The sequence below is a fragment of the Protomyctophum parallelum genome (genome assembly GCF_964188405.1).
Source record: "Protomyctophum parallelum genome assembly, chromosome: 1".
Classification (NCBI taxonomy): domain Eukaryota; kingdom Metazoa; phylum Chordata; class Actinopteri; order Myctophiformes; family Myctophidae; genus Protomyctophum; species Protomyctophum parallelum.
In genome coordinates, this window is record NC_139697.1 from 4,507,527 (window position 1) to 4,526,280 (window position 18,754).

At 43.3% G+C, this 18,754-nt stretch overlaps 1 protein-coding gene across 1 annotated transcript; it reads right to left on the reverse strand.

Annotated features, from left to right (window-relative positions):
• Positions 1 to 1,414: 1,414 nt before the first annotated feature.
• On the reverse strand, positions 1,415 to 18,177 carry tmem222b (transmembrane protein 222b). The gene is made up of 7 exons (XM_083771965.1): positions 18,056 to 18,177; positions 12,422 to 12,506; positions 12,208 to 12,239; positions 10,678 to 10,774; positions 9,864 to 9,994; positions 3,038 to 3,163; positions 1,415 to 1,856 (listed from the first exon to the last, which is right to left on the reverse strand). Exons 1-6 carry the CDS (start codon positions 18,172 to 18,174, stop codon positions 3,076 to 3,078), a joined length of 552 nt encoding a protein of 183 aa, XP_083628091.1. The 5' UTR covers positions 18,175 to 18,177; the 3' UTR covers positions 1,415 to 1,856; positions 3,038 to 3,075.
• Between the last annotated feature and the right edge of the window lie 577 nt (positions 18,178 to 18,754).

Here is an 18,754-nt window from a genome sequence, read left to right on the forward strand (position 1 = left end):
CAGGTTGGGAACCCCTACGGAAGTAGCCTGGTTAATAAACCAGACTAATATCGCACGGACCGCGGGATATTAGTCTGGGGAGGCTCAGCTTGGATTTCATTTCCAGGGGGGGCGGGTTGAAACATTTTCTCTTTGACGCAATTGGTCAGAGCTACTGTCAGTCAAAGGTCTCAAGCATTGAAAGTCACTGTACCAAAGCCCGCCCATATTGCATACCGTGTCCCGATTGGCCGCCCCATTTCTCTGGTGTAGGAAATGGGCGTATACAATTGAGCCTCTCCAGACCGTAATCCGCCGGCAGGCAAATCTTTTTTTGCCAACGGCTGATTCGGTCTGGTTTATTAACCAGGCTACTACGGAAGATGCAGGTCTTTAGATTCCCTATAGTCATATATAATTCAATGTAAAATGCTGTAAAAAAAATAAAAATAAAAACCACACACATCAAAACACAAACTATTGGAGTCCATTAATAACAATTCAGTAGCTGTATCAAATCAAGCAGGAAACGCAATAAACTCCGAAAAAGGCATAGAGTGATTTGGTTGGATATCGGGGTGGTGTGTATGTGTGTGTGTTGTGTGTGGTGTGTGTGTGTGTATGTGTGTGTGTGTGTGTGTGTGTGTGGGCTGGTAAATACAAATGAGTTGTCCTTCCGGGTTAAACAGGAAGGTGAGGGACTCTGGAAGGGGAACAACACCACTGGCATTAGCCCACAGCCTTTAGCTAGCAGTACAAGCAGGCTAAAAGCAGCTACATGTTTTCAACGATGCGATACAAAAAATCACAAATGATTTACGATCGTCGGGTGGGCGGCGGCTCACCGTGGACAGCTCTCGAACCTTTGGAGATACGGCGCTTTGAAAATGGGGTTATAACGGAGGCTCAACGGAGCTGGATTTAGAAATCGCATCGCTGCTGGTGAAGGAGAAGGCGGATACTACCCGGAGAAATGCTAAAAGGTAAACAAACGGTTGGCGCGGTGGATTAAACGGTTGTCTACGCTTATAAGCGTAGATGGCAAGAAAGGAATTAAAAGATTTCATTGACGTCACAGCGCTGAAGCAAGTGTTGCCTAGCGACGGGGAAGGTACTACTTGGTAGATACAAGAGAGGCTAATCTGGATTAAGACCAATATTCAAATATAATTTCTGAGGAATGTTGACTCATTGACTGCCAGCCCACTCCGTTCCGTTCTCCCCTTTGCTAGGCTTAAATTGTCACAGAATATTCATCTTCACTACGATCGTGCCACGGACCGTTTATAGAGCCATTTGGTGCGAGATCGCAAAATAAATCCTTCCGTGTGTTCCACAGTTAGAGCCCATAGTCAATGGAACGTGTGTTCCACAGTTAGAGCCCATAGTCAATGGAACGTGTGTTCCACAGTTAGAGCCCATAGTCAATGGAACGTGTGTTCCACAGTTAGAGCCCATAGTCAATGGTGTGATCCAGCAAGAGAAATATGAGCGAATATGAGTGAGAAAAGTCTCAACATGGAGACGGATGGGAGGGGATTTTAGTGAGAATGTCGAGTGGTTTTCTTCTTCCACAATTAACTGGGAATCGCACGGTGGATCATAGGTTAGCCAAGAATGCCATCTAGTGTAAAAACAAAAAAAAAAGGGTAAAATTTGTTTAATTCATCCTTGGCAGTGAGGGCCATTGGAAATAAATGTGTTTAACTCGTCCTTGGAGGTAGTTACCAGCCCTAGTGTGTGTGTGTGTGTGTGTGTGTGTGTGTGTGTGTGTGCGTGCGAGCGCGAGGTCCTCGTCTTTCGCAGAGCGGTGAATCCCACACTGCTTCATGTCAAGAACCCCCAAACTGATATGTATTTGCCCGCAGAGGCCCAATCTGAAAAGCAGAAGATTGATGTTGTCAAAAGACTCTTGAGGGTGAATGGAAACAAATGGCAGTGGTGGAAAAAGTATGTTTTACTTAAAGGTATATTCAGTGATTTCACTTAATTCAAATATCACTTATTTTTTTGTTTTGTTGTGATAATCCTCCCTACTATAGAGTGTGCTGACCATATAAGAGGTTCCTCCCTGTCCACAGTTAACCCCTGGGGGTCAAAAAACCTTAGGTTTCGTTTTTGACTCTCTATCCTGATTGGACGAAAGGCTGGGTCCCACAGCCAAAAACGAAACCTAAGGTTTTTTGAGTGAAATCACTGAATATACCTTTAAAGATGGAGTGCCGTGATTTTTTTCCACCCTTCCAAACATGATCATCAGACATTCTAATTATATAAGGAGGAAGAATCTTTTCAAAAAAGTATTTGTTAAAATGAAGTTTTTATGTGGACACGCCCACCAGTTCATTAACCCATTCTGACCTGAGATCAGATTCATACGAGGTTTCCACTGGACACACACTGGTCTGATGAACCCATTCTGACCAGAGATCAGATTCTAAAAAATGTCAGTCGTTCTTCGATTTTTCAAAAATAGCAGACCTACAAGCTCGTATCGCGCCACTCGGTGGCGCGCTATGAGCTCGTAGATCTGCTATTTTTCAATAGCTAAAGCATAACATGATGCCAACACCAAAATGGGTGCCCGGTCAGAATAGGTTAATACCTTTGCAACCTATATTAATGGCAAGTATTTCCTACAGCTTTAAGTCCAAAAATGTGAACTAATCCTTTAACGTAAAAGTATCAATACTGCAATATAGAATTACTACAAGTCAAAGTCCAGAACTCAAAATGTACTGGCATCCAAATGTACATAAAGTACGAAAAGTAAAAGTACTCATTATATCAATGTCAAAAATTTGTAAATTAGTAAAGTTTTCAAATGTATAAAAATCTTTTGAAAATAGCAGACTTGTAGATCAGCCAAAATGTATCGGGCTGAAGTGGTTACTGTATGTTATTGTAATAATAATCTAAATCCACAAAGTAACTATAACTAAATGAACGTAGTGGAGTAAAAGTTCAATTCCGAGGACCACCCTGGAATCTCCCCAAGGACCCCTGGAGGGGGTTTTGAGAACCACTGGTATTTCGATGGTTAAGCCATGCAACTGACCTGCAGTTCCCTGTTGTCACAGGGCGGTGGCGCTGTCGTCACCGCAGGTTGAGTGCCAGGGCCACTGTCAGGACGATGGTCATCAACATGAGGAAAGGCAGCCAGGTCTTAAGGAATCCTGCACAGCTGCATGTCAACGAGACCAGAGGAGACACAAAACAGCTGCATGTCAACGAGACCAGAGGAGACACAAAACAGCTGCATGTCAACGAGACCAGAGGAGACACAAAACAGCTGCATGTCAACGAGACCAGAGGAGACACAAAACAGCTGCATGTCAACGAGACCAGAGGAGACACAAAACAGCTGCATGTCAACGAGACCAGAGGAGACACAAAACAGCTGCATGTCAACGAGACCAGAGGAGACACAAAACAGCTGCATGTCAACGAGACCAGAGGAGACACAAAACAGACAAAACAAGATCAAGTCTATAAATAACCAGTTTCCCAAGCAGTGGGTCGGGACAATTTGTGGGTCACGAGTGAATATCCCTGTATTTTACCTATTGACGTATAGGCCTACTATAAGTGAAAACTAGAAAAGGTGCCCTTCTGGGCACAGGTCTCCACCAGGATAGGAATGTAGGACATTGCAGCTTGCCTTCATCTGGTGGTTGGATAAAAGGGCAACAAAAGTAAACAATTCCAGGCAAAGGTTCTTCCTTGGCCTCTAGGGAGTTGGCATACAAAGTTATCCACAGATCCGTGCAGTTAGAGGTAAAACACTTTTCGGCCAGTTATAGCGCCACCTTGAGGCTGAGTTGAAATTGTTCATGTGGCATTTCGTCCTCGGCCTAGTGGGAATGTGGGTGCACAATTTCACGGAAATCACGCGATGTGTTCATGATTTGCAGCGTTTTTGTTTGAAACTGAGCACTCCTGTGAACTTTGGAAGCCAATCTTAACCAATCAGGATGGAGTCTGAGAAATCTGAAAGACCCGTTTCGTTGAATGGCTCTAGAGAGACTGTGTACCAATTTGCGCAATGTTTGGACAAAATCTGTGCAAAAACTTGTTTTGCACAAAGCGGCCTCCTGGTGGCGCTATAACAGGCCGTTCTGGAAATTTTGGGGCAGAGGTTCATCGTTGGCATCCAGGGAGTGTGTGTGCAAAATTTGGCATCGACCGGGTTAACGGTGGCCGAGATTAGCTGCTCACGGACACACACACGGACGGACACACGGACGGACGGACGGAGTGCAAAACATACTCTCCCCCCATGCCTTCGGCCTGGTGGAGACAATAACCAGTTTCCCAAGCAGTGGGTCGGGACAATTTGTGGGTCACGAGTGAATATCCCTTTATTTTACCTATTGACGTATACTGTAGGCCTACTGTAAGTGAAAATTACAAAATGTGTGATGACTATGAAAAAGCTACTCCTGTGGATGGGTCATCATATATTAATCTACTTATATTGATCCTATAAACAATTTAATATAGGTATGTTTTTTTTGGAGGTCTGGCTCTGAACTCTGGTTCTGAACTGAACCGGTGGAAAAGGGGCCAGAGTGAGTAGACAAAAGGTCATTGGTTCCATCTAGGGCTCCGCCAACTCAGCGTATGAGTAGCACGGCTTGGGTGTAGAAAGTCACGTGTAAAGTACAGAATACAGATGTTACAAATGGTCTTTTTTCCCTAAGTAAATTCCTGCCATTGAGGTCTTTTGGGGGTTTTATTGATTGGGAATAGCCTCTCTTACCGTATATCTATCGTATAGTAGCTTCCCTGTCGCTAGGCTTACGGCTAGGCTTACGCTGTGGTCAGTCAATGAAATGTTTCCCTGCCGTCCACTTCCATATAAGCGTTGATCTTTGGCCACGTTTTTCTCTGAATTGAGGCTCCGCAATCGGAGCCTCAATTCCTCAAAAGGTGATTGAACAGAACGTTGATGTTAGGGGATCATTAAAAAGAAATCACTTGTGTCGTGTGAAGTGAGGGGTACTCTTATCATCATACATCACATTCCGTGCTCAGCCAATCAAATAATTGCCGTGGTAAATGGTAAATGGTGCATTTATATAGCGCCTTTATCCAAGGCGCTTTACAGAGATTACATTCACCCATTCACACACACATTCATACACCGATGGCAGCGGAAACCATGCAAGGCACCAACTAGCACATCGGGAGCAATTAGGGGTTCAGTGTCTTGCTCAAGGACACTTCGACAGTAACTCTGGGGGAGCCCGGGTTCGAACTGGCAACCTTACGGTTACCATCCAGGCACTCTACCCCTGAGCCACCGCCGCCCCGCCTGGTACACACAGACACACAAAGCTGGGCATAGGTGTGGCTATAGCGCCCCTCAAACATTGTTGCTATACCTCACGGTTAAAATATTAAAGCTTCTGATGATTTTGCTTCCTGTAGCTTCCTGCAGCTACGGGCGGCTATCAGGGCTCGAGATTAACGGCGTCCCGACGTCCCGGGGACGGTAAAATATCTATTTGGGAGTTAAATTTATCTCATTCGGGACGGTTTCGGGACGAGAGGAGTTTTTACACTGAAAATGCGCATTTTGTGTGCAGCGATGAGCAGCATGAGACCAGCAGAGCTGCCAGCGCCGTCAGTCAGACAGTTGACAACAACGAACGCACACATCATCATTCACCCAAAGGAATCCTAGGAATTATATTGCTTTTGCCCCGTGGATGGGACATTTAGATTTAAAGATTTAGATTGGTTGGAAGCATGGATAAAACCATGCTACAGAAAGGTTCCATAGGGACATGGGGCTACACTACACCAACGTTTAACGTTAGCTTCCATGCTAGGCTTGCTAGCTGGCATCGACATTAAATAATATGTTGGTATATATCCTCTGAAGCAACAGATGTTTTCTAATGCTCAGATTGTTCTGGAAATGCTGCCCAACACTGGAATGCACACCCCAAAACGCTCTCATTCCACAGTTTTTATTGTTGATTTATTGATTCCTTCGACAATTTGAGTGGTGCTTTTTTTGTACTTTTTTTTCCCGGGACGGTATACATTTACTTCGGGACGGTTCAAATTGTATTTTGGGACGGTTCCGGGACGGTGGTGAAAAAAGTTAGTCTGGAGCCCTGGCGGCTGTGAGGGACATTAGACTGAATCGACGGTTGTCAACACGCGTCCTAGGCAGTCAATTATTAACCCATTCTGAACGGGCACCCGTTTTGGTGTCGGCATCATGTCGTGCTTTAGCTATTTAAAAATAGCAGATCTACAAGCTCATATCGCGCCACCGAGTGGCGCGATACGAGCTTGTAGGTCTGCTATTTTTGAAAAATCTAAAAAAAAAACGACTGACATTTTTAGAATCTGATCTCAGGTCAGAATGGGTTAATCAGACCAGTGTGTGTCCGGCGGAAACCTCGTATGAATCTGATCTCAGGTCAGAATGGGTTAAGCATGCGTGTGACATCATCATCATACCCAGAAGTTAGGCGGGAGCGCCCAGAGTCGTATAGATAAGAGAGTTACGACAACTCCGTTCACTTCATTCATGGGGCCAGTCCTACATACACTTCTATTGGCGAAGAGTGACAAAGGCCTGAACCAGACGTTTACGGAATGCATTTAGGGCTTTAGTGACAAATGAGTTACATGAACCACCTGACCTGACCGGGCTGATTTTGCCCCCTCATTGGCAGAACTCTCCTTTCAATGGCTCTGGGAACAGTGTACAGAGTGGCAAAAAGCCACTTTCTTACATCCAAACAGAAAAGGCCTATCTGATTGCATTAACCCATTCTGACCTGAGATCAGATTCATTACGAGGTTTCCACTGGACACACGCTGGTCTGACGAACCCATTCTGACCTGAGATCAGATTCATACGAGGTTTCCGCCGGACAAACACTGGGTCTGATGAACCCATTCTGACCTGAGATCAGATTCTAAAAATGTCAGTTGTTCTTCGATTTTTTTCAAAAATAGCAGACCTACAAGCTCGTATCGCGCCACTCGGTGGCGCGATATGAGCTTGTAGATCTGCTATTTTTAAATAGCTAAAGCATAACATGATGCTGACACCAAAATGGGTGCCCGGTCAGAATGGGTGAAACAACATTAAAACTCACTTTGCCACTTTATTTGCCACTCACTTTATGCATGCGCATACCCTATATAAAAAGGGGTAGGCAAACTTTGGGACCGGTCCCAAAGTTTGTTTAAAATAAACAATTTAAAAAAGATTTACTCAAATAAATGAAGTCCCTCACATTTGTATGTAAATTACATCCTGCACACAATTCTACATTAATTAAAACTCTGAACTCTGACTGGGGAGGGAGTCTGGGAGATAAGTGGGTTATTGCTCTGAGTCTAAATATTTAACAAGAAGGATTACAAATTATATTCGTGGATACTAGAAATATGTTGGAAAGTGTATTGTGTTGTCATTAAAATGTATGTTGAACATGGCACGCTGACCATCTAGAAAATAAAGTGTGTCACTTAATTTCAAAAAGGTTGCAGGCCACTGCTCTATATATTTATTATTCCATGTTCCACTGGTAACTAAAGCTGTCAAATAGCAAAAAACGAAATTGAAATAACAACTAGTAAAGCAAAAGTACCTCAAAATTGCACTTAATTACAGTACTTAGTAGGCAAATGTGCTTAGTTACTTTCCATCCCTGTCCGTGGGTACCAGAAAGGTTGGTCGTGCTTCAACCCCACCACCCCCTGCTTGTAGAGTACTAAAAACCAACACACCACACACACACACACACACACACACACACACACACACACACACACAAATCATCCTGCTGCTCAGCATCACCGGCTATCCCGTGCTCACTGTCTGGTACCATGGCAACCACCGGCCCCAAAGTCACGATTATCTCTTGGTCTCTGTGTTCCATCTCTGAGGCTGTGATCGACTCCGTTTGCAGCCTCTCAGAGCTATACACACGTTCGTTAAGGGACCCCCAAGATGGTCCCATAACCCCACATTGAGAAACAGTGTTAGAAAACAGGACTGGTGTCTTAAATAGATCTGCCCGTAAGTTAACCCCCAGCCAGTAGAACAACCTGAACAGTGTACTCCCAACAGAGCACACCGTGTCCCACCCAGGAATGCACACGCACACGCACACACGCACACACACACACACACACACACAGCTCCACTTACACACACACACTGCCACACAGTCATAAAGTCATTATCACAGCATCAGAGGGACAATCTTCAGCTGAACAGAATAGTAAGAGCATCGTGACGAAAGTAAAAGAGTGGACCGCAAAACTAAATAACGCTGCTAGTGCGTCTTAGGGCGCCTTAGGGCGAAAAGCCTAAGGTGACTCAAAAGATCAAGGCTTTAGACTCGACTGCAAGAGTTGTTTTCTTTCCCCGAGGCTGTCAAGAGCCCTCAACAAATACAAAAGCACAACTAGAAAGGTGCGCTCCTCGGAGCACAGATCTTCACCAGGCTGGGTTATGTGAGGGTGTGCGCAGCGGACAGAATAGGGTGATTCTACAGAGGGGGGGATATAGTTAGTCCCCACAAGGAATCCGCAGAGAAAAAGTCTTGATTCCGTGGAGAACATTCCTAATTCAACAGAGAACAATCCTTGATTCCATGGCTTATTTAATATTCCGCTGACATTAACTTATTTAACCTAAAATGACCAGTTATCAAGCTATTTCTTTTCATAATAAGTTAAATCTTTCATGAAATAGATACAATTAATTGTAATTATGGATGAGTCATAATAATCAAATATTCCAATAATCGTTTTTGGGGATTGATTATTATTATCATTCATGTTTTAATCATCATACAGTTAATATGTGCGTTTGTGTGTGTGTTAGGTTGCGCACAGGTAGTGAAAAACAACCATGCTGTTTTCGTGCTCATACCCACCCAGGCAGGTACCCACCCACACACACACACGCATAGCTCCGTAAGGGAGTGGTTGCACCACTCAAAAACACATGTTCTGGGTCTCATGATCAAAATAAGAATATTATAATGGTGTGTAAAAATCTAAACCTTGCCACGGACAAGACTAAGGTGCTATTTACACGAGGATGGTGTTCATAAAAAACGGCAAAATAAAGTATCGTTTGCTGCTGTCATTTAGACGAGAACCGTGTTCACAGGAGGTGAAAACTCAACGAAGTGAAACCACCTCCCAGAGTGGAAATCTTTTAGAACGCCGTTTCCTATGGTCTCCATATAAACTGGCAAAACGGTGGATCCGCAAAACTTGTGACATCATGGCTTACGTCAGCTCTGGTCGGCTCGCCCCTTGTCCTACGTTTTTACATGGTGTCATAGGCATGCGTCAGTTGCTAGGGGAAACGAACAACAACAACCATGTTGGATAGTCCGGTTTGCTGGAGGTGTGATGAGGACGCGACGTTTGTTTACTTTCTGTGTAGAAGAAGAACGGAAGTAGTTCTACGCATGCGTGACTTATGTCTATGGTTTATATAAGCGCTGCGTCACACGGACCCCACAAGGACACGCGCCACCTAGCGACCTGGCATATATATGCATGCACTTTGTAGCGTGTTCATTCAAGTGTGCGTTCTCATGTAAATGGTCCAAAAAAATGAGAACGCAACGGGACTTTGACGTGTTATATGGAGATGGTCGCCGTCTAAAAGAGGCCCAAGTCTTTGACACGGATACATTTGTCCGTGTAATGCACATGACATAATGATGACTCCTGGGCTCATCAACCCCAACACTCAGGGGCCCAACACTCGGGTTCTAACACTCAGGGGCCCAACACTCGGGTTCTAACACTCAGGGCATCTAGCATGCAAGGGCCCTAATGTAAACATGTCATCAGAGCCGTCTCACATGGTCTTGGCTTACCTGACATGTTTGCCGTGGATGAAGGCCAGGGCACTCAGTTTGATCATGTTCCATGACGTGCTGTCCTCGTAACGCATCAGATTCAATGCCATCGCCACATGCGAGTGACAGTTGTCACAGCAGAGGTTGTGCTGGGGAGAAAAAACAAAACAAAACAATTGTACAGGATCATCTAAAATATTGTGTACCCCCCCCCCCCCCCCCAGCACATTCACTGCCATTGATGAGATATCTGGTCATTTGAGATCCAACGGCTCACTGCCATGGACGATGTATCTCGTCATTTCAGGGTATTCATTGATTATGCTAGAGAGCACTCTTTGCCAATGTATGAATGCTCTTAGGTTGCTAGGAGACTGATAACCGGAAATGAACCGTTAACCCATTCTGACCTGAGATCAGATTCATACGAGGTTTCCGCCGGACACACACTGGTCTGATTAACCCCATTCTGACCTGAGATCAGATTCTAAAAATGTCAGTCGTTCTTCGATTTTTTTCAAAAATAGCAGACCTACAAGCTCGTATCGCGCCACTCGGTGGCGCGATATGAGCTTGTAGATCTGCTATTTTTCAATAGGTAAAGCACGACATGATGCTAACACCAAAATGGGTGCCCGAATGTCAGAATGTGTTAAGTGAAAACTCTGTCTCCATTGGCCTCAATGTAAACAGCGTCCTGTGCCTCTCTCCACTATTCCTCCAGAGTGGAACTATATGGAGAGGAGAGGTTTCTGCCTGCCAGCAACGATAATATGCAAATGAAAGTTGTAAAACAAAAGCAGATGAATTGCATTGGCTGATCGTACTGTACCATCCTGTTCTTGTACTCCTCAGACGCATCGTGGACGGCAGTGTCCCAGGCGTTGGAACCGTTGGCATACACTTTGCTAACGTCAAGCATCCAGTACCTATACACATATAAACATGTACAGGTGATGTAACTGACATTTACTGGTTAAAAAAAACTCTATATTGTGATAGTAATCATTGCACACACCACACCCACAACACCAGAGGGAGTGCAACAAACCATGTACAACCCAGATTCGGCACAAACAAGGGACTACATTATTTTCGCTCCTATGCCACCAAAATGTGGAACGCCCTACCAACAGTCATTAAGACATGTGAATCCCTTGACTCCTTCAAAACCGCCCTCAAAGGGCACCTACGGATGGCTGCAATTCGAAACTGGCCTCTGTAAAATCTGAATCCCCCCACCCCCCCCCCCCCCCCCCATTTTCCCTCACTGTATATTGTATCTTTTCCCTTTTTTGCTTCCCATATGATGAATTCCTGTTCTGTTCTTTAGCTACATAGAAATGTCTATTTGTATGTCTCTAAATGTCTGTATGTCTTTAAATGTTTTGATGAATTGAACAATGTGGACCCTGTTGTAAACAAGTGTAATGCTTAATTGGGTCGTCCACTCACAGTTGACAGTCTTTGTATTGAGTTTGTGCTTAAAATGTACTGTAAATTCTACAAACTGTTAATAAATATTTCAATCAATCAATCAATGCTATTGCTATAAAGTGTTTGTTCTCTATTTTAGGCAAAACATTTAAACAGTTAATCAGAAATAGCGGAAATAGCTGATGTAAAAGCCAGTGTTGTTTTTGGCAGAAATTTTCTATTTTAGTTTTAGTCGTTGTCTCTTGAATAGTTTCCACTTAGTTTTAGTCACATTTTAGTCGCCTGGAATGTTCTAGTGTTTAGTCTAGTTTTAAATGTCATACGATTTTAGTCGACTAAATCTACAGTTGATTTAGTCGACTAAAATGTGTTTTGACAGGCCTTGATGTCGTTGTAATGACATATTTTACACTTTGGTTGCATGCTGAAAATAGCAGATCTACAATCTCGCAACGCGTCGCATTTCAGAGTTTGTATCTGCTATTTTCAGCATGCAACCCAGCATGAAACTGGATCTCTTGTCCACTAGTCCCTTCCTAACATTTTAGTCTAGTATGTATTCGTTGACGAAATTGTCAGTTACAATTTACAATTTACAATTTAGGCATTTAGCAGACGCTCTTAATCCAGAGCGACTTACATTTAAGCAAGAACAAAATCATGGTATCAGTATATTTAGTCTTAGTTTTAGTCATCATAGATTCGTTTTTATTTAGTTTTAGTCAGTGAAAAAAGGTAGTCGACGAACATTTTTCGTCTTAGTTGTAGTCGACGAAAACAACACTGGTACAAGCTCACAATGCGTTGTAGTCGTGATACATTGTGCGCTTGTAGATAAGATTGTAGATTGTAGATAGTATATAAGGGGTTAATTGAAGACAATAGTTTGGTGCACAATAAAACAGTCTGTTTGTAATGGACTTACTTTGTTGGTCTACCAAAGGCCATGTTGTCTTCCTGTGCAAAACACATTCAGTAACAATGTTGATTATTTAATTGAATAGTCATCAATGGCATTTTATAACAATAATCGGCCACGCACGCACGCACACACTGTGTGTGAACTGAGAACTAGGTTAAAGACATATTACTACATAATATATTGTATTAACCCAGTTGACCTGGTCCTGACTACTCACCGAGACAAAGTAAGGTCCAGCAAAGTCACGGATCACACCGGTGGACGTACAGATTCCCATGTGTCCGATGAACGGAAACAGCCATCTGAGAGGAAACGACATGTTAGCAACATGTTAATAGCATGATAAGTGTGTTCCGATGAAAGGAAACAGCCACCTGAGAGGAAGCGACATGTTAGCAACATGTTAATAGCATGATAAGTGTGTTTCTGATGAACGGAAACAGCCACCTGAGAGGAAGCGACATGTTAGCAACATGTTAATAGCATGATAAGTGTGTTCCGATGAACGGGAACAGCCACCTGAGAGGAAACGACATGTTAGCAACATGTTAATAGCATGATAAGTGTGTTCCGATGAACGGGAACAGCCACCTGAGAGGAAACGACATGTTAGCAACATGTTAATAGCATGATAAGTGTGTTCCGATGAACGGGAACAGCCACCTGAGAGGAAACGACATGTTAGCAACATGTTAATAGCATGATAAGTGTGTTTCCGATGAACGGAAACAGCCACCTGAGAGGAAACGACATGTTAGCAACATGTTAATAGCATGATAAGTGTGTTTCCGATGAACGGAAACAGCCACCTGAGAGGAAACGACATGTTAGCAACATGTTAATAGCATGATAAGTGTGTTTCCGATGAACGGAAACAGCCACCTGAGAGGAAACGACATGTTAGCAACATGTTAATAGCATGATAAGTGTGTTTCCGATGAACGGAAACAGCCATCTGAGAGGAAACGACATGTTAGCAACATGTTAATAGCATGATAAGTGTGTTTCCGATGAACGGAAACAGCCACCTGAGAGGAAACGACATGTTAGCAACATGTTAATAGCATGATAAGTGTGTTTCCGATGAACGGAAACAGCCATCTGAGAGGAAACGACACGTTAGCAACATGTTAATAGCATGATAAGTGTGTTTCCGATGAACGGAAACAGCCACCTGAGAGGAAACGACATGTTAGCAACATGTTAATAACATGATAAGTGTGTTCCTAACTTCCGATGAATGGGAACAGCCGTCTGAGAGGATACCACATATTAGCAACACTGGTGCCCGTGGGGCCTCTACAGCGGGCACTGGCCTACTTGGAACGATGCAAGTTGGAAATGCATGCCCCCCCACCCAGATATTATGCATACAGCGGTGCCTGTTGGGCACTGGCCTACTTGGAACGATGCAAGTTGGAAATGCAATGATGTCCCACCCAGATCCCGGGCAGAGGCCTTTTTGGGGCAGTTCTGGAAAAACCGTTGGTCCGACCAACTCAACACCGGCCACTGCAGCCCCTGCGGTGGGGTGGAACATGTATGTCGAATTTGAAGTGGATGGGGCGAACGGTTCTCGAGTTACGTGGATTACACACAGACAGACGGACGTACAGAGACTTGTTGCATTTATAGATAGAAGATAGATAGATCATACATCAGTGTTGATCGTGACAGCACATTTTGACATAGTCTTTTGAATAGAATTTAATTTAGTTTTAGTCATGTTTTAGACATTTGAATTGTTTTAGTTAAGAGATGCACGATATTGAAATTATGACCGATACCCGATCTCAGATGATATATATCGATACCGATATATTACATTTGTATATTTATATATTGAACTGGTTGCTGAACTTTTTAAATTTTCATTTTAGTTTTGCTGGTTGAAAGTAGATGGTAAGCAAGCCACTCTTCCCCACTAACAGAGACAGGCAGACTGGCTGCTCTGGAGTACAAAGCCTTTGACTGGTCAAATTATTATTGCGTCATCAATATCTGTGAAAATAATCTGGATTATTTTGAGATCGGTTCGATACCGATGTGGCATAGTGTTGTTTTTCCTTTTTGAGTGGCGCCCAGCTTTGCGTGTGCCAAATGAGATGATTTGATTGGCCAGCTTTGTGAGTTTGAGTGTAGCAAAGATTGATTTGATTGGCTGAGCAAGTATGATGAGCAATGTATGACTTCACGCGAGTATTTTTTTGACAGTTTGTCATCACAGCTTAGTTTTTTGTTTTGTTTTTTGTCAATGAAAAAAAAAAAGGTAGTCGCCCGGCATTTTATGTCACAGTGATTTATATTGTGATAGTAATCAATGCTATACAGTGTTTGTTTTTGAGTCTCCATGTATCTTCTTTAACAGAACGAACAGGGAAGGGCAGGGAGAAAAGTGAAAAAAAGACTCAACTATCAAAGAACGGGTCACGGCAGCACCGGGCACCACAAAGGCTTAATCCGCACCTGATCAGGAGTAGTGTTGGGGGTTCAGAAATTTGGGAACTTATCGGCAAAACGAGGGGGGAGGGGGGGTAATCCTTTTTAACCCATTCTGACCGGGCACCCATTTTGGTGTTAGCATCATGTTATACTTTAGCTATTGAAAAATAGCAGATCTACAAGCTCATATCGCGCCACCGAGTGGCGCGATACGAGCTTGTAGGTCTGCTATTTTTTTTAAATCGACTGACATTTTTAAAATCTGATCTCAGGTCAGAATGGGTTCATCAGACCAGTGTGTGTCCCAGTGGAAACCTCGTATGAATCTGATCTCAGGTCAGAATGGGTTAATTTGCTGCGGAGCTTTGAATCTGTCCTGCGAGATTAGGGGTTTCACTGAAACGTTCAGTGTCTCGCTCAAGAACACTTCAACACCAACTCAGCTTCCTCTGATCAAACCTGGAAGCCTCCATTCCCCAAACCGCCGCTCCTGCCTCCTGAGACACTGACGCCCCTGAACAAACGAATACCGGAAGACTCGACCCGGTGCTTGCCCGTTTTTTCCTCCCGGAATTGTCACCAGTGAGGGGGATAACTTTGTAATATGCTATTGGCTGTTTGTATTCTTTTTGGAAAAATATAAAAAGATACTCCTGTAGAAAGGCTATATTATTTTACTTATATTGACCCTATAAACAATTTAGTATTTATTTAGTATATGTAAGGTTTTGCACACTCAAATGGTACCTCGTCAGATAATCCCCACATAACAACTTCTGTGAACAGACTTCAATGTAGTAGATTTTCATAAAATATATTTGTACTTAGGCTGTTCTGCTGTCATGAAAGTTTATAGTTAGAGAAATTCAAAGTCCAGCCGTCTGCTGTCCAGCCTCTCCCACCCCTCACTGGGGAAAATTCTGGGAGGAAAACAGAAATGGGGCGAGTCTTCTTGTTAGCGAACAAACACTACAGTGGTTCTCAAACATCTTCATGTCAAGGACCCCCAAATGATCATATGAACATGGCAGACCCCCAACTGAAAATAGTTTGTGCCACGGCCCGATCTACAAGGTCAAAGCATGTTGATGAATTGCACTCTGATGAATTGAAAAAGGTGGGCCCTGTTGTAAACAAGTGTAATGCTTAACCCATTCTGACCTGAGATCAGATTCTAAAAATGTCAGTCGCTCTTCGATTTAAAAAAAATAGCAGACCTACAAGCTCGTATCGCGCCACTCGGTGGCGCGATACGAGCTTGTAGATCTGCTATTTTTAAATAGCTAAAGCATAACATGATGCTGACACCAAAATGGGTGCCCGGTCAGAATGGGTTAACAGTCTTTGTATTGAGTTGTGCTTTCATGTGAAATGTATACCCATTCTGCAAACTGTTAATAAATACTTCAATCAATAATTGCAGCAATCATTGCATTGTATATGGCTATTTTCAAATAGCTGAATGTATATACTGTTGTTATAAAGTTGTTAACCTGGTTTTGATGCCGTGCCATTTTGTCTGCTCTTTTTTTGTTTGTAATTTTGTCCATTCATTTATTTGGGTCATCAATAACAAAATTCCCATTTAACTGTAATCCTTATAATGGATAAAATTGGTGTCCAAACCTAAACTATACGTTTCCGTTTATAATATCGTACTCCAGTTCTAGGAGTCCATTTGGTAACTTGGACCCATTTGGTCCATTTGTAGCCCTCCAAGCAGAACCCAATGCTACTGAAGTTTCTGACTTTTTGACGACACAGAGCATGGGGTCCTGTTCCAGCAGTACCATGCCACCTGGTACGCAAGACACACCGATTTGGTCGCTTTGATTCTTCTCTTCCTTCCTTGTTTATTGACACCTCATTGTACCGCCTATCTGGCTAGCTAGTGGCGCTATAGCTATGACAGAGCAGATCAGAGGCAGGGACGTAGCCGCACAAGCCAACCGCACACCGGGAGGCGGTACAATAAACGGTAAACAAACAAGAAGAAATAAAGCGACCAAATCGGTCAAACAAAGATTAAAAATACTTAACGGCTTCCGCGCCACAGGAGATATTCGCAGCAGTATGTATAGGTACTTAAAGTTCACGAATTCAGAATAACTAAAAACTAAAAAAAGCCGTCAAACGCCGCAGATACGATCTTAGAGAGACATATTTATGTCCGCGTTCCAGAATTCCCATACGAAAATATAGTTATGAACAGGGACCCTACATAAAACTCATCCAAATTTCAGAAAAGCTTTATGGAGGGTTCCGAGAGGGGCTAGTCCATTTGTAGCCTACACTGTCAGAGTTCAGGAGGGCACCTTAAAATGTCAAAGTTTGAGAACCCTACAGCAATGATTACTCAATCACAATAGCCTATAGAACTTTTTTTTTTACACAAAACATAATAAAAACTATCGGTTGCACAGTACCCTTAAAATGGCATTGTAATGTATTCTTTAAAAAGTTACGGAGTTTTACAGCTTCCTCTCTAATCAGCCGACACTGACAGGGACACAACAGTGAATACAAAGCAACAAGTGAGGCAGTCATTCTGCAAAGCAGCAGAAGTGCCGAACGGAAACGTCAAACATCAAAAGAAGACAGGCGTCACATTGTTTCCACTTCAAAGAGCCGACAGAACGACGTCACACTTAATTTATATTGTCCCCCCCTTTGTGTCTTTTATCACTTATAACAGCGACATTAGCTCCAGCTAGCGCTATATAGCAAATACAAACTGCTCTGTTAGGAGCGGTGCTATTCCCATGGACTGAAACTTGCACTACTTGTGCGAGGTCTCCACTCCAACTGTAGTGGAAACAAAGACAACTAATTTACTACTCGCCGACACGAAGGCTGTTTTGTGTTGTCGAAGGACTATTGTCCTTAGTTAGTGGGAAACATCTCAGGACCCCACCTTCTGTATAATTCACTTTTTGGGCAGAAAATAAAATATGCATGTCCGCCAGATGGAAATTATTTTTATTTACTCGACTGCGACCTCTACAGATCTGGTCAATAGTAATTTGTATTGACCAAATATGCAGAGGGCGCAGTAGAGTATTAAAATAAAGCAATTTCGATCCAGGCGGTCGGACTTATTTTACTTTCTGCCCCCAAACGGGCGTATTAGTATTAGTATTATACAGAGAATGTGGGGTTCTTCTGGGACGTTTCCCCACAACAACAACGGAGAATAGTCTTTTATAAACAACACAGCGAGTGCGAAATATAGTTGTCTTTATTTCCACTACAGTTGTAGTTCCCGCACACACACACGGTAGTTGCATTTTCAATGCACAGCAGCATGGAACAGCTCCTAATCCTAACAGAGCGTTAGGGAGAGAACGTCTCCGTTCTGTGTGTGTGTGTGTGTGTGTGTCTATCCGCACGCACGCACGTCCACACTCACGACAGCACGGGGATCGGCGTCCAGACGACGCAGTAGGGGTATCTGCAGTGGTGAGGGTCTATCTTCTCGCCGGCTATGTGGTAGTTCTTCATGCTCTCCGTGTCTACATCATCCGCCATCTGTCTGTGTGGACGTTAAAGAGCGAACGACAACAATGCTTCCTTCCTCTACGGCGAGCGAAAGGAAGAGATCTGAGATACTAGTGCTCACTTCCTGGTTCATGCCGAACATAGGGCCCGCGACCCGCAAATGGGTCGCAGGTTGAACGTTTGGGGGTGTGTTTGGTGTGTGTGTGTGTGTGTGTGTGTGTGTGTGTGTGTGTGTGTGTGTGTGTGTGTGTGTGTGTGTGTGTGTGTGTGTGTGTGTGTGTGTGTGTGTGTGTGTGTGTGTGTGTGTGTGTGTGTGTGTGTGTGTGTGTTTGTTTGTTGTTTGCTTTAATGCTTCCTTAACTTTCGTTGTATTTTTTCCTAACAGTTTCTCAAAAATAAATTCAGAGATAGAATCTTCCAAAAAACAGAATCTTTCTTTCTTTCTTTCTTTCTTTCTTTCTTTCTTTCTTTCTTTCTTTCTTTCTTTCTTTCTTCCATAACCCATTCTGACCGGGCACCCATTTTGGTGTTGGCATCATGTTATGCTTTAGCTATTTAAAAATAGCAGATCTACAAGCTCATATCGCGCCACCGAGTGGCGCGATACGAG